Source organism: Anas acuta, chromosome 11 (assembly GCF_963932015.1).
Source record: "Anas acuta chromosome 11, bAnaAcu1.1, whole genome shotgun sequence".
Lineage (NCBI taxonomy): Eukaryota > Metazoa > Chordata > Aves > Anseriformes > Anatidae > Anas > Anas acuta.
In genome coordinates, this window is record NC_088989.1 from 9,556,166 (window position 1) to 9,575,633 (window position 19,468).

General features: G+C 66.0%; 1 protein-coding gene across 10 annotated transcripts; it reads right to left on the bottom strand.

Annotated features, from left to right (window-relative positions):
• Nucleotides 1-260: 260 nt before the first annotated feature.
• On the bottom strand, nt 261-19,334 carry USP19 (ubiquitin specific peptidase 19). 10 transcript variants are annotated; one of them, XM_068693984.1, is made up of 27 exons: nt 19,176-19,334; nt 16,650-16,894; nt 14,963-15,019; nt 13,754-13,882; nt 13,088-13,221; nt 12,490-12,897; nt 11,890-12,157; nt 11,635-11,791; nt 11,457-11,528; nt 10,838-10,953; nt 10,328-10,542; nt 9,812-10,013; nt 9,594-9,727; nt 9,276-9,434; nt 9,078-9,188; nt 8,786-8,896; nt 8,536-8,637; nt 8,028-8,168; nt 7,755-7,873; nt 7,417-7,554; nt 6,962-7,326; nt 6,177-6,287; nt 5,460-5,676; nt 4,998-5,150; nt 4,744-4,907; nt 4,479-4,657; nt 261-515 (listed from the first exon to the last, which is right to left on the bottom strand). In XM_068693984.1, the coding sequence occupies exons 2-27, from the start codon at nt 16,756-16,758 to the stop codon at nt 375-377; spliced, it is 4,212 nt and encodes a 1,403-aa protein (XP_068550085.1). In that variant the 5' UTR covers nt 16,759-16,894; nt 19,176-19,334; the 3' UTR covers nt 261-374. The 10 variants fall into 10 exon arrangements, with proteins under 10 accessions (XP_068550085.1, XP_068550089.1, XP_068550088.1 ...); XM_068693980.1 differs by lacking the exon at nt 261-515 and adding an exon at nt 1,593-2,814 and having other exon boundaries at nt 12,490-12,894; XM_068693981.1 differs by lacking the exon at nt 261-515 and adding an exon at nt 1,593-2,814 and having other exon boundaries at nt 10,328-10,536.
• Between the last annotated feature and the right edge of the window lie 134 nt (nt 19,335-19,468).

Sequence of the window (19,468 nt, forward strand, 5' to 3'; positions counted from 1 at the left end):
GCCGGGCCATACAGAGCACCAGTTGACAGCAAAGGGCAGCAAGGCACACCACGTGTCCACCGACACAGCAGGGTGTGCTGAGAGCCACGAGGCTCGGAGGGACATCAGGTGACAGCAGGGAGCACCAGGGGACACGAGGCACACCAGACACCCTGGGCTGTGAGGAGCACGGGGGAGCAGCAGGTGCCGCAGCACCCCAGGGGCCATAGGGCAGCATGGTGACAGTCCCCGAGGCCACGCAGCAGGCAGCGGAGGCAAGCGGAGTTCAGCGAGTTTAATGAGAGCAGGACAAGCCCCGACCCCCGCCCGCCCCCCCTCCTCCTCCCCGGTGCCCAGCCCGGCCCGCACCCCCCGGGGTGGGTGCCCGCGACGCCCTAGTCGACTTCTTCCATGCTGCTGTAGGAGGGGGCCGGGTGCTCGGCGGGGCTGGCAAAGCGCTCGGGGAGGCCTTCCGCGGCCAGCGCCGGGGCTCCTTCGGGGGCCAGGCCGGATCCGAACGGCACCGGGGTCAGTCCCTGCAAGCAGAAGGTGGCCGTGAGTTGGAGAGCGCGGCGCTGCCTGCCCCTCTCCTCCCACCTCGCTCCCGGCCAAGGCCCTGCAGAGCGGCTCCTGGGTGCAGCAGGGCAGGGGGGAAGGCAGCGAGCCCGGAGCAGCCCCGGAGACCTGCCCGAGCGAGGAGAGCCAGGCTGCGGCACGCTCAGCCCAGCCCCGCTGCTGCTGCCTCGCCCTGTCCAGCACCGCTGCCCCCGGGCTACCGCGGCGTGGGCTGGGTGGAACAGCGTCCCAGCACGGCACAGGGCCAGCAGCAGTGAGCCAGGGGGTGGGCGCTGACCCCTGCCTGGGTCTCACATGCAGTGCAGGGCTCCAGGGGGGTGTCCAGAGCCGGGACCCCCACCTGGAGGCAGGCAGGTGCAGGCAGCGGGCCCCGAGCCCCGGGCTGCAGCCCCAGCAGGAGCAGAGGTCACCCCAGAGGCGCCGGGCGCTGACTCAGCCCCACGAGGCCAACGCCGTGGGCGCGCGGGGGAAGCCACGGGCCGCGGGGCAGCAGACAATGAGGCGACTGTTCCAGGACAAGCAGTTCCTGAGCGCAGCGCTCCCCGCGCTGGGACCCGCGCGTGGGGAGCTGCAGGAGGGGCGTGGGGCTGAGGAGGGGGGAGCCGGGGGGCCCCCCCCTGCCCTGTGAGGAAGGGGCCCCAGGCAGAAGTCCCGGAGAAGCGTGCTCCTGCTGAGCATCCTTCCTGAGACAGCCAAGGGCACTGCCGCCAGGACAGCAGCGGAGACGGAAAAGGAAGTCACAGGGCTCTGAAGTCACCTCTCAAACCCAAACACGCCCGAGCACCGCTCAGCCAAGGGCAACACGTCTCAATGTCAGACACCGCCGGCGCTGCAGCCCTTGTCCCAGCCCCGTGGGACAGCGCGCCGCCGGCCCCCCAGCGCCCTGCACGTGCTGCAGCTGCTGCCCCACAGGCAGGGCCCCACGGCAGGAGCAGGTAGGGCTGTGCCCGGAGCCTGCTGCACCCAGCAGAGCCTAGGGCAGGGCTCCTGCACGGGCTGGGGCCACGGGGCCAGCACCGGGGGCTGGAGAGGGAAACGAGCACAGGGAGGGTGCAGGCACTGGGTAGGGTGCGGTACAGAGCCCGTGCCTGGAGCCGGGTTGCCATGAGACAGGAGAGGGGGGCCACGTCTCTTTGGAAAACCTGCCTTTATTAACACCCCCCCAGCATGCAGGAGAGCGACGCTGCCAGCACCGCCCTGAGACACCGCCCTCCTGCAGCCTGGGCCCTACCTGCCGGCCCTGGCCCCGCACCTCTCCCGCAGCACAGAGCCCTCAGAACCGAGGTGCTGCCCCCAGCCCCACGCCAGGGCACACAGCAGAGACCCAGCCCCCCCCGGACGCAGGCAGGTGCAGCCCCCGCAGGTCCGTGCTTGCCACAGGTGTCCCAGCGCCGTGTGCCAGGCTCCCCCAGGGCTGCCTGGGTGCTGCTGAGCTCTCCGGGTGAGCAGGGAAGTTCATAAGCCCTTGGTGACGAGCCCATCCTGTCCCAGCACAAGGGACAACTGTGGCCCGGGGGACACATCTCGTGCCAGCTCTGGAGAACACGAGGCTCCTGAAGCAGCGCAGCGGCACGCGCAGCTGGACCATGGAGCGTGTCAGGGCATCCTGTCCTCGCAGCAGCCTCGGGGCAGGGCACTGCTCGTTCCCAGGAGTGAGCGGAGACAGGCGGCGTTCCCCGGGGCAGCGGCACTGTCCCTTCCTGAGCGGCACGTAGCCGTGGGGCCAGCCCTGCTCCGAGCAGGCAGCCAGGGCGAGGGAGGGCTGAGGGGATCCTGGTTCCGGGCTGTGCCTTGGCACGGCTGCGGGCCAGCCAGGCGGCCGTGCCAGCTGGCACGGGAGATGCCAGAGCCGACAGGCAGGAGCCGACGGCCCCATGCTTCCCTCGGCGAGGCCCGATGGTGCCCTCAGCGGGCGAGTCCTTCCCGGAGGGCTCTGTCCTGCCGCCTGACGTCTTCGTTGCGCGGTGTCCTGGCACGGCGCGTGCCCCGGCGGCCCTGCTCCTGCAGCTGGCTACGTGCCCGTGCCTATCTCCAGCGGGTCTGGTAAATGAGCGGGTAGAACATGTTGAGGAAGAGAGCCACGATTGCGGCCGTGGTGGCTAGGACGAAGTATCTGACGCAGCCTTCGTCCGGGTGCTGGGGGGTGCCCGGACTCCTCTTCTGGCCACGGGGCCTCCAGGAGTTTCTTGCAGGCCTTTGGGGAGCCTCGAGCTGCAGCTCTTGTTCTTCAGCCTCCAGTTCCTGCCAGATCAGAGAAGCCTGCGATGTGGAAACCTGCGTCAGCACTTGCAGAACACAACGGGCAACACCCCTCGCCATCCCCCGGGGCAGGCGGCTGCCTGCGAGCCCAGTCCCGTGCCCCACCAGCCCCCGCCTCCCCATGCAGCGCGGTCGCGCCCGCCCCTGCAACTCCTGGGGGCTGCCGGTGCTCGCGGCGCGGCCGGGGGCTGCCGGGCGGCGTCTTCGCAGGGCTGCAGGGAGCCGGCGGCTGGATCCCGGTGGAGTCGGAGCTCTGCTATTGGTGGATCCAGGCAGGCGAGGGGGCGGGCAGCAGCCAATCGGAGGCCGGCTGTGGTGATCCCAAGGGGATTGTTCAGGTGGCGGCCAGTGGGGGCGTAGATCGGGGTAGGAGGCGCGGCGGTGGCACAACCAGTCCCAGCTCTCCTTTGACGGGTGGGGATCTGGGGATCCCTCCAGAGCCAATCGCTGCCCAGCTTCCCAGTGGATTCCTGCAGGCAGCCAATCGCAGCCCAGCCCTTCGCTGTGCCGGTGATCACGCGGGCGGCCAATCAGGATGCAGGTCTCCGAGGACACTCAGGAAGGTGCGGGTGGTCCCGGGGGGTCGGGGATCCGCTCAGCCCCAGCAGATCCAACACACGCCAGCACCGCGCAGGATCCGGCGCTGCCAGCACCCCGATGGCCCCCGGGGGGATCCAGTGGGCCCTGGGGAGATCCAATGGGCCGTGGGGCTGCGGGGCACACGGTGATCCCTGGCACTGCTGGGGCCTCCCACGGCTGGTGCAGGATGCATGGAGCAGCCTTGCTATGACCGCAGCTCATGGGGCAGCTCCGGGGCGCTCACAGCCCCTCCTGGCCCCACAGGCAGCTCCGGGCCCCAGCTGGGAAGAAGAGCCGAGCTGCCCAACCCACAGCTGCGTGCCGGCAGCCCGGGCTGGTCCAGAAGGCCCCAAGGGGCGCACGCGTTGAGCTGTGCCACAGCCAAGCATTGTCCTCAGCCCCCGGGGGGCCAGCACCGTGGGAAGGGCTGCAGCACAGCGACCCAGGGGAGCCTGGCAGGCAGGCGAGGCGCTGCACCCCCAGCCTAGGCCTTTGTTTTTTTTGACATTTCGGCAGAGAACAGTCCAACCAGTCCCCGTCGGTACGTGCTGGAAGTGCCCACCCCTCCCAGCCCGCCCTGCAGCACAGCTCGCTCCGGCAGGTTTCTCGTCAGCACCTTGCGGAGGCTTGCAGGCCTCTGGCTTGGTGCTGGCAGCTGCCTTTTCTGCACCCAGCGTGGCCCTGGGCTGGGTCCCAGCAGAAAGCGTCCCCCACCCTGCCCTGAGGAGGCTGCTTCCTGGTGCAGCCAGCTCCTGATCAACTGCTCTCAGTCCTCCCCGGCGCAGAGCCCCGCTCCCTCCTGCTCTGATGCCCCAGCACAGCTCTGTGCCCTCCCACCAGCGCTCCCAGCCCCGTGGCTGGAACCAACTCTCCCACCGTCCCTTTGGGATGCACCCGTCCCAAAATCACGGCCGCAACAGGACAAGTCAGACCCCACAGCCCAGCTGGCACAAGCTCTTCAGTCTCAAGGAGAGGCAGGCACCAAACCACGACTGCGCCGGGCTCCGCGGGGCCCTGCAGGCGGGCGCATGCACATTTCAAGGCTCTGCGGCTCCATCGGCGCTGGGAGGGACGCGAGCTCTCACCTGACTGGCAGCAGCTTCGGCAGAGGGGGTGCGCTCGGCTCGGTGGTCTGGGGGGTGCCCGGGCAGGGGTCTCTCCACAGGAGAGTTCCTCCGTCGGTAGAAGAGGACGTAGGCGTATCTGGTTACCACCTGGCTCTCGTCCACGGTGGTGACTGTGCTGTCATCGAAGAGCCGCCAGCCTGAGAGGAGAGAAGGGTTAAGCAAGGAGAGCGGCCCCAGCTGCGGGGGAAGGAAAAGGGGGGCGGCGAGGGCAGCTGATCCTCACCCACGTCACTGCGCTGGCTGTTCTTGTCGTTGGGCAGCCGGGCGTACGCCGTGTAGTGCCCGCCGATCATGCCTCCGTAGTGGTTGATCACAGCGTACAGGTCATACATGGGCAGCTGCTGCTCGCCCTTCCGGCCGATGCAGAACTTGCTCAGGTCCAGGCTCCTAGGGAGGGATGAGGGAACGGTCAGGGAGAGGCCAGGCGGGGGGGCAGCACCCGCAGCGCCGTCCCCAGATCATCCCCCGAGCTCTCACCGGACGGGGAAGTCCACCATGTCGTTGATCTTGTCCCTCCAAATAAAGCTGCGGAAGGAGAAGCGCTTGAGCTGGATGATGAGGACGTTGGGCAGGCGCCACAGCATCAGCTGCTTGGAGGCCTCGCGGTGCTGCTTGCACTTGGGGCAGTACCTGCAGGAAGCGTGTGCTCGTTACCAACGTGGGGAGAGCCTCGGGTGTCTGCGCCCCACGCCACGCTCCCCCAAGCGTGGATCGGGGGGGGCTGTGAGGGACATCTCCGCCCCCCCTGCCAGGGGCAGGCCAGCACAGCCCCGCGGAGCGCTGGCGTGGCTCCCTGCTGGCTCCTGGCCTCCCTCCCCAGCACGCAGCCCAGCATTCCTGGCTGCCAGGAGAAAGGGCGTGCAGGAGCGGGCAGCTCCCGGGAAACCCCCGCTGCTGCCTGGGCCCGCGGGCTGGAACGCGCCGCGCCGCCGTCCTCACCACGCTTCCTCCGGGGCCAGGACTTCGGGCTTGGTGAAGAGGTTGAGGCACTGCTCCAGGGTGAAGTGGCCAGCCCGCGCCGCCTCGCTGGCTGAGCCCGGGTCTTCCACGCACTCCAGCTCCTTGGACTCCACCAGCACGAACTCCTTGAGGCGCTCATTGTTCTTCCACACCAGGGCCAGGGAGCAGTCGTCTGTCAGCTCCAGGGGGGCGTCACCTGTCAGGGGGGGCACACCTCACACGCCTGCCCCCTGGCCAGGCCACGCCACCCTGCCTGGACTAGGAGCAGCCCTGCCCAGCCCAGATGGATAGGATAAACACACAGCAGGGCCAGGAGGGCACAAATATCCCTGCCAGGTTCCCCAGCCCAGGGTGGCAGCGCCCCACAGCCAGTGTGAGAACTGCTCTCAGCAGTGTCTACGTCACCAGCATCTCTTCAGACAGGTGACCAAGCCACAGAGATCACTGTCCCTCTGTGGGTGCAGGGGCTTGAGGGGAATGGGTTTATTTGCTCAGGGGAACAGGCGCATTGTGCCTGAGAAGAGCTTCCAGGCAGCAGGCACCAGCTCCCGTGCCAGACACAGCTTTCATTGTCCTGGGACCAACAGCTCTCTGGGCCAGGAGCCTCTCGCTCCCTGGCCAGGAAGATCCACCACCACTCTCTCTGCCAGAGGCCACAAGGGAAGAAATCAGATCTCCCCGGGGCTCTGGGCTCACCTTTATCTTCCAGCTTGTACTCTTTGTTGGCGGCATCGATCTTGTTGATGTAGAACTGCGTGGCACGGGCGCTCAGCGAGTCTGGAGTGTGCTGGTACCCAGGGATGGCAGCTGCGGACAGGCAGGGACAGATCTTTGGTGGCACTGCCTGCCCGCCCTGCGTAGGGGCCAAGAATTCGCAGTGCCCCCACCCCCACCTCACATGCTACGGCCTTGCAGGGACACAACCACGTGCCCAGTGTCCTTGACTATTTTTAGCAGGCGCCTGCCCCTGGCAAGCTGCGCTCCTCTGCCTGCCTGCCTTGCCCCTTCTCTGCACATTGCTGCCATCCTGAGACGAGTGGCTGGAAACGTGACAGCCGGGCGGCCAAGCGCGAGAGGCTGCTCCCGTGCAGCTGAGTCAGAGCGAGGGAAACGAGGGAAAAAACGAGGCGCTCACAGCCCCCAGGGGCTCAGCCTCCCACGGGACTCTGGCAGCCCCTGCCTCCCCGCCCCTCTCCCGCAACAGCCCGGCCTCCTCCCAAGTCAGGGCTTTGCTGTGCCGCACGGGCTCTGCCAGGGCAGGGCAGAGCGTGGGCTGGCAGGCATTCCAGGTGGGGCAGCGCCGCCAAAACACGGCTCCCACGGCCTCCAGGATGCCTGCAGGGGTCTCCGGACCAAACCACATGGAGAACACAGATGGGGCGGCCTCCCACCACAGCAGGGAAGGAGAATTGCTCCCTGTCTTTCCCGGGGGCCGTCCGGGCTCCTGGCACAGAGAGGGTTGGCACTGCAGCACCTCTTACCTTCGGGTTTGAGGGCTCTCTCGTAGGACGGCTCCTTCTCGCAGCAGCTGTCGCCCTGCGACTCCACGTGCTCGGAGAAGCCGGAATCCAAGCTCAGCAGGGAACTCCTGGCTGGCAGGACCTTGCTGCGGACGGTGCTGCTGTCACCCAGCTCTGGATGCAGCTCGGGCACGGCCGGCGAGAGCGGGGGCTCCTGGAGGAGGCCGGACGCCCTGTCCCCGTCCCCCAGCTCGGGGGCAGAGGTGGCGGCTGTGCAGCTGCTCTTGGCCAGGGGCTCCGGCTTGTCGGGGAGCAGCGGCTGCAGCCCCTGCTCCGGTGACATCCGTCCCAGCTGGAAGGGAGGCTGGAACACGCTGACCGAGTACCTGGGCAAGGAGGGGACGGTCACGGCAGGCCGGGCACGGGGCTGGGCTGGGGGTCAGGCAGGAGCAGCCCCCCCTTCCCTGCCCCCTCACCTCGCGTAGCCCTCCAGCAGCTGGGCCAGGCGGGCGTAGGTGAGGCGGGACTCCGGCACGCTGATGAGGAAGGGGAAACCGATGTTCTCAGGGCGGCACAAAGCCTTGTGGTCTGGCCAGTGTGTCTTCTGGCATGCCCTGTAACACACACAGCCCCCGTGAGCCCGGCAGGAGCTCAGTAAGGCTGGAGGGGTGCAGCTGGGGTGAGGGGAACGCTCAGAGCCAGACTGGCTCCATCCCAAAGGCCGGGCCCATCCCACCTCCTCCCTGTGGGTTGAGCTCTCCCATCAGAGCAGGAGACCCTCCCTGCCTCCCCGCCAGGCACCCAGCCAACTCACACGTTGCAGTAACCGACTCGGTAGCACCTCGTGCAGCGCCTGAGCTTCTCTTCCTCTGACAGCTGCTTCTTCTGGCAGGCTGCACACTTGGCGACGGGGACGCTGGGTACCTGCGGACGCTGCAGGAGAAAGAACCCTGTTGGGCACGGGAGGGCACCTGGGCAGGGTAAGGCAGGCTCGGCAGGCCCTTGGTATGTCACCCTGGTACGTCAGCCCTTTGTGCAAGCCCTTCTGTTACTCTCCCCATCCCGTTCAGCCTCCCCCCCTGCTCACCTGCTGGACCTGCAGCTCCACGACCCGCTCCTTGGCCAGCTCTGGGGACAGCACCTCGAAGCAGAGCAGCAGGTCCGTGGGGCAGACCGTGTCGAGACAGTGGGACGGCAGGAACATGCGGTGAAAGCGATTCTTGATCACCTGCCAGGAAAGCAGTGGAACAGAGCCATGTGAGGGCTGCCTCGTGCTCAGAGGGCCGCCCTGCTCTTCCCTCTCCCCAGGAAGGCACAGACCTGAGCCCCCCCGTGAACCGTGGGGACAGCAGCACCACAGGGATGCTGTGCTCAGCTCACCACCCCACCAGGGTGGCACCGCTTGCCCTGCTGCTGCTGTGGCCCTGCCCTGCTGAGCAGGGATCTGCCTGGCAGCACCCAGCACACAACACTGCCACCCGTGGACAAAATCCCCTCGTGGAAAAGGGGCTGCTGATGGCAACGCTTTCTGTGGGTGACCCAGGGGCACCCACAAGAGCAGCCCACGGCTTGCTGGCCAGCTGGAGCCCTCTCACCTCTGCCAGGCGCAGGTTCTCTGGTTTTACACGCACGCTGTGGGCCACCGAGTCAAGTACCTCCATGGCACTGGAGTTCTCCTTGCTGATACTCACGAGGAACTGCCATGAAAAAAGCACCCCGTTAGTGATGCCACACCAAGGCACGTGGGCCTTGGCTTCGCACGAGGCTCAGCCCGCTGGCACAGGACCTGTGGCACCTCCAAGAGCCCTCTCAGGCTACCTCCCCAGGACAGTCAGGGTCCTTTACCTTGATAGGTTTCTTGTGCGGCTCCTTTGCAAAGTAGTAGACAGTCAGCACCTTCTGCTTCTGGGGGAGGGGCACGGGGAGGTACAGGAAGGGGTCAAAGGTGATGGACACCTGCAGGCATGAAAGCACGCTCAGTACTGGGAGCTGCTTGTGGCTGAGATCAGCAGGGCAGCCGTCCCAGCAGGCCTGAGAGCTGCCCCTGCCCTGTGACTCGTGCTCTGAGGGTCTACGAGTGGGGGCTGGAGCCTGAGGCACAGCCAGGACAGAGGCAGGGCCTCCAGAGCTGCCCTACCTTGGAACAGACTGGGCACACCAGCTTGGATTTGTACTGGCCCTGGAATAGGTCCACAATGAAGGAGTCATTCCTCATCTTGTGTCGCTGCCAAGCCTCCTCAGCTACCACCTGCAGGGAGAAAGGGCTCAGCGCTGCCCTAAATCACAGGGGATGGGGCTGCTGTGCAGCACTCAGCACTCCCAGGTGCATCTTTACCTCATCGGGCCTCCCATCCGAGTCGACGGTCTCTGTGTAGGGCTTGTTCTGGATGCGGTTGAGATCCTCGTGCAGGCCATCCAGCAGGAAGGCCATGAACTCCTGAGCATCGTGCTGGGCGTAGCCAGTGAACTGGCTGGCCTTGCTGGCCACGATCGCCTGGGGGAGCACAGCCATCAGCCCTGCTGGCCCCACGTACAAAAAAACCTGCACCCACCCCGCTCACAGAGCACCAGGACAGCCTGGGGCCCTCAGGGGAGCGCTGGGAACCCCCAGCTGAGGAGCAGCCGGCAGCTCCTGGGGAGCTTTGCTGCCTACCTTGAGTTTAGAGGGCTGGAAGGCATGGTGAGTGCCCTTCCACAGCGCCCGCAGCAGCATGGCAAAGCCGATGGCCAGGCGGCCCCCCGTCCCCAGCGGGTTGTTGTAGTTGATTTCCGACTCGAAGGACCGATCTGTAAGAGATGGAGGAGAGCGAGGGTGGCTGCGCTGTCCTGTCCCCGGGGCTGGGCTCTGCTGGGCTCCAGGCGTGTGCTCACCGTGGAAGTAATCGCGCAGCTCCCGGGTGTTGGACAGCGACTGGATGACGCTGTTCATGAAGCAGGTGTTGCCCAGGTTCACCAGCCCCGTGAAGCCGGGCAGGCACACCTTCTTCTTCTCGTCCTCGTCCTCATCGTCCTCCACGCTCTCGGTGCTCACGGGGCTGTGCGTCATGGGGGGCACCATGCAGGTCGGTTTGGGCTGTCAAAGCAGAGCTGGGTGTGAGGGTGCTGCGCGCCAGGGGTCTTTGGGAACACCGCAGGAACCTGACTAACCGAGGCACCCCACAGACAGGGCTGGTCCGGAGCCACACACCACCTCCCACCAGGATCAGGACAGCCAGGACAGCTGCTGTCCCCAGTTCTGCCAGCTCTGCCAGGAGCACCGCCACCTCCTCCTCCAGAACAGTTTGCTGCCCCCCAGAGCAGCACCGAGGAGGATGGGCTCTGACAAGAGGGAAGAGTGGCCCCCCACTTCCCCCCCAGCCAGGTGAAACACGGCACAGCTCCACTCACCGAGGGGATGTGAGGCTCTTGCTTCACCGCCACGTGTTCTGGGGCTGTACGGGCTGCCACACCATCCAGACCCCCATCCTCGACGCGTGGCTTCTCTTTGTCGCTGGCTCGGGCCTCCTCTTTGCTGGACAGGGGGTGCTGGTTACTGCCCGGGGGGGTCTTATCCAGAGGGGTAGGGCCTGTAGGCATGGCAACCTTTGCACCACCCACTGCACCTTAAAAAGGGGGAAGGGTGGGCCTGTGGTTAGCAGCACCGTGGGCTGCCCACGGCAGGGCTGAGCTGCTCAGCCCATGCTCACACACGCACGCGGGCTCTCGCCCACCCCTCTTCCCAGTGAGGGAGGGGAGCAGCAGTGCCCTTCCCCAGCACTTGGCCCACCTGCCCCGCACCTCTCATCCCTCTCCCTCCCCACAACCCCGTGCCAGAGGGCCCGGTGCCATCCAGGCACTGCTGGCGGTGAGGAAGGCGCCCAGCAGGCAGGTAGCTCAAGGAGAAGGCAGGGTGCAGACCTCGTGTGGCCGGAGCCTCCAGCCCGCCCCAGCGCTGGCTCTGGCGTTTCTTCAGACAGACATCAATGCGAGACACCGTGAAGTTGTACGTGCACTGGTCCGGCTCAATGAGGTTCCTGCAAGACAGGCAGCAAGTGAGGAGTGCCCCAGACTCCCCAGCAGCTTCAAAGATGCTAAAAAGTCTCTGTTGGGTAGGGCCACAGCCTCCTGACTAGTGTCAACCCCAAGGGGGCCTTCACGAAGCAGGACAGACGTCCCCAAGCCCAGGCACACAGCACGCAGAGGGCCCCATTCCCAACAGATCTGTTCTGCCCGGCTCCACGTGCCCCCTCTAGCAGGACACCCCAGCAGAGCCACACAGGCTGCTCTGGCTCTGCCCACGAGAGCTCCAGATCAGGCTGCGGGCAGACTGCAGGCAAGGAAGCGCTGGGCTTTCCTTCTCTGCAACCATCCCAGGTCTGGAGCACCTGGTGCAGCACGGTGTGAGAAATGCAGAACGTGGCTGCGAGCCCAGCTGCTGAAGTGATTGTGCCCTGCACAGAGCGGCCAGCTGGGACCGGTTCCTGCTCCAGCTCTCAGCTCCCTCACCCCGGTGCTGGCTGGAAATTTGGGACCATACCTGAGCTTCACCTGCCACCGGAACACCGTGTGGGGCCCGCAACCAGGGTGGAGGCGAAGGAAGTTTACGTCGCTGCAAAGAAATCAGAAGCAAGTGAGAAGAGGTGAACAAACAGAGCAGCCAGGCTGCAGCCAGGAGCTCTGCATCCGCTTAGTGCCAACCCAAGACACGCTCGTACCTCGTCTGGAACACCAATGTGAAGTCTTGCTCCCGAAACAAAACCTTGGAAGTCTCCTTGTGAATCTCTTTCACGTAGACGTGCACCACCACCAGGTCATTGCCTTTCTCATACGAGTCATTCTTGACAAAGGTCAGGTTCACAATAGGCTCTGGCTCTGAGCAAGGAAAGCCATGGAGAGAGGTTACCCTCCTTGCAAGCACGTCCTTCCCAACCAGACCAGCCTAGGGACACCCGTGGGCTCCAGCCACTCACCATCAGCTGCTGCTTCCAGAGCCACGTCGTCCTTGGACCAGTCCCTCTTCTCACTGTCCCTGCCCAGGGGAGGGGTGGCTGCAGGGATGGCCTTGGAGCTCTCCCCCAGGACGGACGCGCAGTCCCGGCCCCGCGAGGCCTCGGCGGGGCTGCTCGGCTGCAGGATTCTCTTCTCCACACAGGTGGCAACGCGGTGGGGGAACACCTCTGTGGTGGCTGCAAGAGGTGGCATCTCCACGGGAACGGTCTCCTTGGCCAAAACCACAGCCTTTCGAGGAAAAAGGAAGCGGTGAAGAAGAGACAACTTCACTGCCATGTGCCCCAGCCAGGCAGGCACAGCCTCACCGTGCCCACACATCCCACCTGCCCCGCTTGGACCCCTTAGCTCCACAGCCTCAGCCCAGCGATTGCAGGTTCCCCCTGCCTGGGGCAGTGTTAGTTACCAGGCCCTGGACTTTATTTCGCCCCATCCTCCGCCACAGCCATGCCCAAAGCAGCCCTCAGCACCACCCAAGGCGCCCAGGAGCCCATCTCATCCCGCAGGGCCGTGCCTCTGCATGAGGGCTGGGGGAGCACAGATCAGCCAGGTCCCTCGGGTACCTTCTCTAGTGGTGGTGCGAGGTCAGCCAGGGCCGTGGGTGCATCGCCCTGGCCGGCTCTGCCGTTGCGACGGCTGCCAGCCCTCCCGCCGTGCCCCTTGCTGGGCTCCACGCTGCCGGTGACTCTGGCATTGGGCTCGTCTTCGGTTGGAGCCACTTTGAGGTAAACTGCCCGCTTGGCGCTGGGGCCACTCTGCGTCCCTGGGCTGGCTGGGCTTTTCCCTCCCAGGGCCTCGCTTCTTCCCTGAGCGCGCTTGGGGTTGGAGGGCTCCCGCCGGGTCCTCGGTGGCTCTGTGCTTTCAGCCCGGGGCTCTTCTGGGGCCAGCTCTGCAGCAGCAGCCTTCTCCTTCCCATTCTCCCAGCACATGGCCCCTTTGGCCAGCTCTTTGGATCCATCCTTCCTTCTCTTCTGTCAAAAGCAGGGCAGCACAGTGGGGAGATGTGCAGGCAGCAGTGCCTCTCTTGTTCTTTGCAGTGCCTGACCCTCACCACCCCTTCCTAGGGCATGCCAGGGGCACACCACCACCCGCCCCCCGGGACAGAGGCAGTGGGCTTAACGCCCCCATGCAGCACAGGGATGAGCTCCCCCCTCCTCTTACCAGAAGCGAAGTCCAGGTGTGAAGCGGGATCTTCTTCTGAAGCACCAGCTGCAGGAAGTTGCCCTTCTTGCACTGGACCTTGCTGCAGGAGCCCTCGATCTCCTCATAGAACTGACAGCTCCACTGGCGCCCATCTGCAGTCAAAGAAGGATGGCACCTCAGGCAGCAGTCCACCCAACCCACGGCCCTCTTTCACCTGCCCCAGGGGCCAGAAGAGCGCTCGCCCAGAGCCAGAGAGGCTGCAGGCAGGCTGCCACCACACCCCACGAGCCTTCAGGGTAACGCCAGCTCCCTGGGGTTTGCTTTGTACATCTGGCTGGCCTCCTTCCCGGAGGGAAGGCCCTGTGTCTCCCTGCCCCAGGGGCACAGACACTTTTCCAAGGGATACCCAGCACCGCCTCGATCTCCCCAGCGAGCAGGGGACAGCCGCAGGCAGCACGGCAGCGGGCACCTGTTCGCTTGGCAGAGAGGAGCCAGATCCTGCCCCCCAGCCCTCCACCCTTCTTCTTTTACGCTGCTCTCCTATCAGCCTGGCTGAAGCAGTGCCAGCTGACAGCAGGGCATTGCCTCTGAAGGAAAGGTTTCATGCTGGCCTGGAGCAGCCCCACATCCAGCCCGCAGCCACGCCAAGCCCTGCTGGAAAAATATTTGCTCTGCTGCCCATACCTGGCAGTTTGACCACGCAGTCGGTGTCGGTGAAAGCGGCATCCACGTCCTCCACCTTCAGAGCCCCGCTGCCCAAGTTCAGCTTGACAATGATCTCGTCAGCGTTCTGCTTCCAGTCCAGCAGCAGCTCTGCGAGAGGGAGGAAAGTGTTAACACCAGCCCGGGGCACGAGGCCACGGCACGCACACACCTGGGCAGGGGAGCACGAGCCCGGACGCACGTCTGCTCGAAGGAGGTCAGCACGGAGGACACGGAGCATGCCAACAAACCGAGGCACTTGGAACCCGCTCTTATCAGGCCACGAACGAGGGCCTGAGCACGTGTTGCAGCAGGTCAGGTGAATCCCAGTGGGAACCAGAGAGATCAGAAGGCAGAAAGGCTTGGCCCAGTCACGTGCAGCGCAACGGCTGGGAAGAAGGGGCGGCTCCTGCCAGCTACAAAGCGATTGCTGCTTTCCCAGGGAACGAGGAAGCCGCAGAATTTACTCTGGGGGATTCAAGTGGACTCTGACCACAACCAGAAATTGCCACTTCCCTTTGCATATGCAAATCGGGCAGCTCAGTTGCAATCATCAAGAGCACTGTACTCCTGCCAGGTAGGCGCTGTTAATGCGGCTGAAACACGGGTGGGCCAGCCAGCATGGCAAAAGCATCTTGTCCAGGGAAAAAACAGTACAGCAGCATCCCTCCCTGCAGGCACAGCCCCATCAGGTGTCTGCCAGGCTCCAGGGCTGGCCGGGTGGCATCCTAAAATCTCCAAAGGCAAAAAAAAAAGCCGACGTTTCCTTCATTTCCATTTGGTTTAGTTCCACTTTCTGTGTCACGATGGGGCTCTGCTCTGCCCGTCTCAAGGTGGGGACGTGAAGCCAAGGCAAAAACAGTCAACAGCACCTGATGGGTGACGTGGCCAGGGACCTTCCCGCCCAGAGACCAGCGGGAGGATGCTGGCAACAAAGATATCCTGGGGCTGTGCTCAGGGGCACCGTGACACCTGGGCCAGGAGCCGCCTGCCACGTGCCCTGGGGCCTCTCCTTTGCAGAGGGCCCTGCCCACCACACGCGCCCTGCTCTGCGAAGGCTGCACCCTGTTAGGAGCACGGGGCGAGGGAGCACTCAGGTTAGTTCTGGCAACGACAAAGTGAGAGCTCCAGGTCCCTTGGCAAGGGCACTCAGTGGCCATGCACTGGCAGCCAGCGCACACCTCCACTTACCCTCCTCCGAGTCCCTCTCCTGGGGGGTCTCAGCCTGCTCGGGCTCAGGGCGAGACACTGGTGGGCAGAGAAGCAGAGCGCAGGTGGGGCTGTTGTTCTGGCACCTCAGAGCACGGGCTGGCACTCCGACACCCCAAATATCACACAGCGCCCGACCTCTCCCCAGGATTTCCATTCTGCACGCGCTGCTCGTTTCCTTCCTCTGCCCCTTCCACCTCCCCTACAGCCCCAAGCCCTGCCCGCAGCAAGCCAGACCCCACAACGGGTGCTGTGCCCCCCAGTTCTCTGCAGTGGGAGCAAAACAACCTCGCTGCGCCGGGCAGGCAGCGCTGCTTCGAGGCATGTCTGGCTGCGGAGCTTGTGGTAACTGGGCTGCGAGCCCTGCCAAGTCTCTGCTGGGCCACAGAGGAGAGGCTCTGCCTTGATCCTACACAGAGAGCCCGGTGTTTGGTTGTGCTCAAACCCATCCTGCTGTAAGGAGAGAACCTGGCAGCCCAGCTGCACTTTAACATTCCCACTGCTGCGCAGCCTGCCAGCAGCCAGGGCTAAAACTTCCTTGAGCTCAGGCTGGGGAACCGAGCAGGTCCCGATTAGGACCTGACACTTAATCCCTGCTCTCTGCAGAATTACCTCTGAGAGCCAGCAGCGTCTCAGGGTCAGCTCCACCCGCACAGGGCACTGTGCTGCGACAGGCAAAGGGTGTCAACGTGACAGCACCTCGTCCTGAAGCACGCAACCAGTGACAACGGGAGCTGTGGTCTCCACTCCAGAGCACCCACAGGGCTGTCGCTGCCCTCCTCGGCAGGCTCCAGAGCAGCAGGAAATCTCCCTCAACCACTGCAGCTGCTGGTGGAGCCAGCCTGCCCCCGTTACACTGCACAAAGCGGATGGAGGCAGCACAGCCCACATCACAGCCCCCACGAGGGCAGGAGCCCCTCCACGCCGGGTGTGGGTGCCCCGGGAGGCAGCACAGCCCCTGCAGCGAGAGGAGGCAGCGGCGCTGTGCTCGCAGTGCCCTGGGGTTTCGCCCTGGGGAGCGTTCCAGCAGAGCTGGGTAAGCGCTCTTTTACCTTGCCCTATAAATCACCGGGTTATTTTGAGGCTGCAGCAGTCGGAACGCGGCAGGCACAGAATCCCAGCCATTTGCCAGGGCCACTGCTGGAGGAGGAACCCGTGCTGCCTCCTGCCCGCAGGCGCTGCCCGCCCAGCGCAGCAGCCCGCACCCGGAGCACTTTTTGTCATCGGATACGCAGCGGCCGGGGAGGGAACTGCTGCAGAGCGCCCGTTTCGGCGCCTCGCCTCGCCGTGAAGGTGAGGCAACAGCCCCACCCGCAGGCTCTGCGCCCGTCTGTGGCGCCCGGGCTGGGGAGCAGAATACGTCCAGCTGCGAGGGCACCTACAGGGCTGCGGGCTGCTCCCCCTAGCCCAAAGCAGCGACTGGAAACAGTCACTGTCAGCTCCAGGCTTCAACTGAGAGCAGGGAGCCGACCTCCCTCACATCCCCGGGGCTAAGCAGCACCCAAAGAAAGGAGGTTACAGGTCCGGGGAGGACACCGTGCCAAAGAGGATCCCGTGGCAGGGTTACAGGCAGCCACAGGAAGCGATTAGTTAAATCTGCTTAGCCCGGCAGATGGCTGCAGGATCCCACCCCAGGGGGCCGAGAAAGCATCGCGCCGGGGGCTCTCACCTTCCTTGCTCTCCTGGTTGGCTCGGTCCTTCTGCTTCTTCTTGTTGGTGGCGTCGTCCAAGCCCCGAGACACTCTCCTCTGGCCGGGGGCATTGGTGCTACTGGACATCTTCAGCCGTTTGGAGGACACAAACGGCCCGCCGGGGTCGGTGATGGAGTCTGGGTCAGGGGTGCGACGTTTTCTTCCTGGCCCAGCTATCTTGGCGACTCTCTGTGGTCAAACTCTCTGGCAAGGAACTAGTGGCCTAAAGAGAGGAGAGAGCAGGCGTGGCAGGAGGAGCAGGCAGAGGAGGCCCCATGACATCAGGACCCTGCTCCCTGCCCCAGTGCCAGGCCCTGCGGGACCAATGCCCTCATGTGACCTGCAGGGAAAGCCCCTCTGGGCGCAGGCACCCCCCTCACCGCAGCTGCTGCAGCACTTGCTGCCAAAATGAGGGCTCCTCCAAACCCCCAGCACACAACCAGCAGCCTCCTGTATGTGGCAGGCGTTACAAACCCTGAAAACAATCCTAACACTCGTGGCTCCTGCCACAACAGCACCCAGGGGAGCAGGGGGGTGAAGGGAGCCTCGAACCATACAAGCCAGCCCCCGGGGTCAGCCGGGACAGCCTGGCTCGGGGCACGGGGCAGGTCAGCAGCTATTTCGGTCAGGCAGTGCCCGTGTGAGAGGCCGGCCACGGGAGAGAGAACCAGAACCGCCCTAAGAAGGAAGCGAGGAGGGGGGGGGAGCAGCAGCAGGCCCGGGCCGCTCTCTCCCCCGTGCCAGAGGCAAGCAAACCTCCCTGGCACGGCCTGAGCTCCTCCCTCCGCCCACCAGCACCTTGCATATTCATCTCCCGCCGGCTTTACAGACAGCGCCAGCAGGGCCCGGCTGGAAACAAGACACCCGCGCTCGGCGTGCCTGGAGAGAGGGCCGGGCGTGCCCCCCCGGCAGGGTCTGCGAGCTGCAGCACCCAGCGCCCGGCTGCTCTGTTCCAGGTGCTCAGGGCAGAGTGGAGCTGCCGCGGCCTCCCCGAGATGTCCCCGTGGAGACGGAGGCAGCAGAGTGAAGGAAAAGCGTCCCTGAGCCCCGCTCAGCTGTGCCTGGCTCCCCTGCAGCGGGAGCAGCCGTTCCCCGTCACCCCCCCTGCCTGCACGGACCTGGCGGCCCCTCTCGGGGGTGTCCCCAGCGCCGTTTGTGTTCCAGAAACCCTCGTGGCAACGAGCGGCCACAAACCTCGAGTCACAGCCGCCAGCCCCCAGAGGGAGGTGACAGCACGCTCCCACGGCTGGGGCAGCCCGGCCCCACAGCAGGTTCTGCTCCCAAAGTGTTTCTCTTTAGGCCAACCCGTCCCAGCCACTGAGAACCCCCCAAACCAACCCCAAAGCTCGAGTGCTGGGTGCCCCCTGACTGCCCCAAAGCCCCACAGCAGGGTGGCCTGAAACAACCCGGGAAGGGGATGCTGAGCGAGACCCCGCAGTCAGCCCAAAGAGGGGAGGGAGCAGACGCGGGACAGCAGCAGCATCACCCCCTGAAGGCACCGGGTCTCGCTGTAAGGCAGTGGCACCGCGGGTTCTGCCCGCACCAGGGGGCCAGAAGGGACCTGGCAGCTGCAAACGCTGCTGGGCTGCGTGGGGCCGGGCCCTCTGGCATTAGTCCCCGCTAATGTCACTGCGGGACAGCGACAAAACGATCCCCAGGGTGCCGAACGCTCCGCCAGGCTTCGCAACCGCGGGCGAGCCGTGCCCGCTGGATGGCTTTTGTTTCTAGGGGGAAACCTCAGGGGAGCAGGAAACCAGAAGCAGCCGCAGGGCCGGGCCCCGCTGCCTCCAGAGGCGGGGTGCGAGGCAGGACGGGGACAGCCAGCCCCGAGCGGGGCCCCGCGGGCTGAGGGGGGCTGCAGGGACCGCGGGATCTCTTCTGGGGAAGCCGCTCGCTGCTCCCGGTGTAACGGGGCTGGCAGCAGCCCGGGGCTGTTGCGGGAGCCTCAGGGCTTCATTCAAAGCCCCGGTTGCTCTCCCCACCGCGGACACCCCCCGGGAGCAGCGGGCAGGCAGCAGCGGGGCTCAGCTCCCCGGTGCCCTCGGCGCAGGGCTCCTGGCGCTGCCGTTACCGGGAGCTCAGCGCTGAGGCTCAACCCCCCCGGGCACCGCACACGGGGACAGCCCGGCCTCGGGGCCGCCTCCCCGCGCCCCGCCCCGCTCCGCCCCGCACCTTTTGTCCCGGCACCGCGAGCACGGAACCGGGGCCGCCTCCCCGCCGCCAACGGGGCCGGTAACGGCCGGGGCCGGGGCTGAGGCTGGGGCTGGAGCTGGGGCAGCACCGGGCACGGCCCCTCCCCGCTCCCCAATCCCCCCCCCCAATCCCGGTGCCCGCGGCCTGCTCCCGGCCTCGCCTCACCGAGCGGCACCCGGCGGCCGCGGGGCTGAGCGGGGAGGCCGGCGGCGGGGAGAGGCGGCGCCTCCCGCCCCGTGCACCCCTCCCCGTTGCCCGTTGCCCGTTGCCGGTCCCGCTGGCGGTGCCGGCCCCGCCCCGCCCCCACTCACGGCCCCGCCGCTCCGCCCCGCCCCGCGCGGCCGGCACCGAAGTTCCGAGCGGGCCCCGCTCCGGAGACAGGCCCCGAGCCCCGTGACGCACTTCCGGAAGCCGGCGGGCGGCCCCACGTGACGAGGGAGCGCATAGGGGAAGGGAACGGGGGCGGGGTCACGTGACGAGAGCGCCGCGGCCCCGCCCCCGCGGCGCCATGGAGACGGGCGCCCGCCGTGACGTCATCGCGGGGTGACGCCCACAAGGGCGGGGCCTGGCCCCCGGGGCGTTGCCATGGCAACGGGGCGGCCTG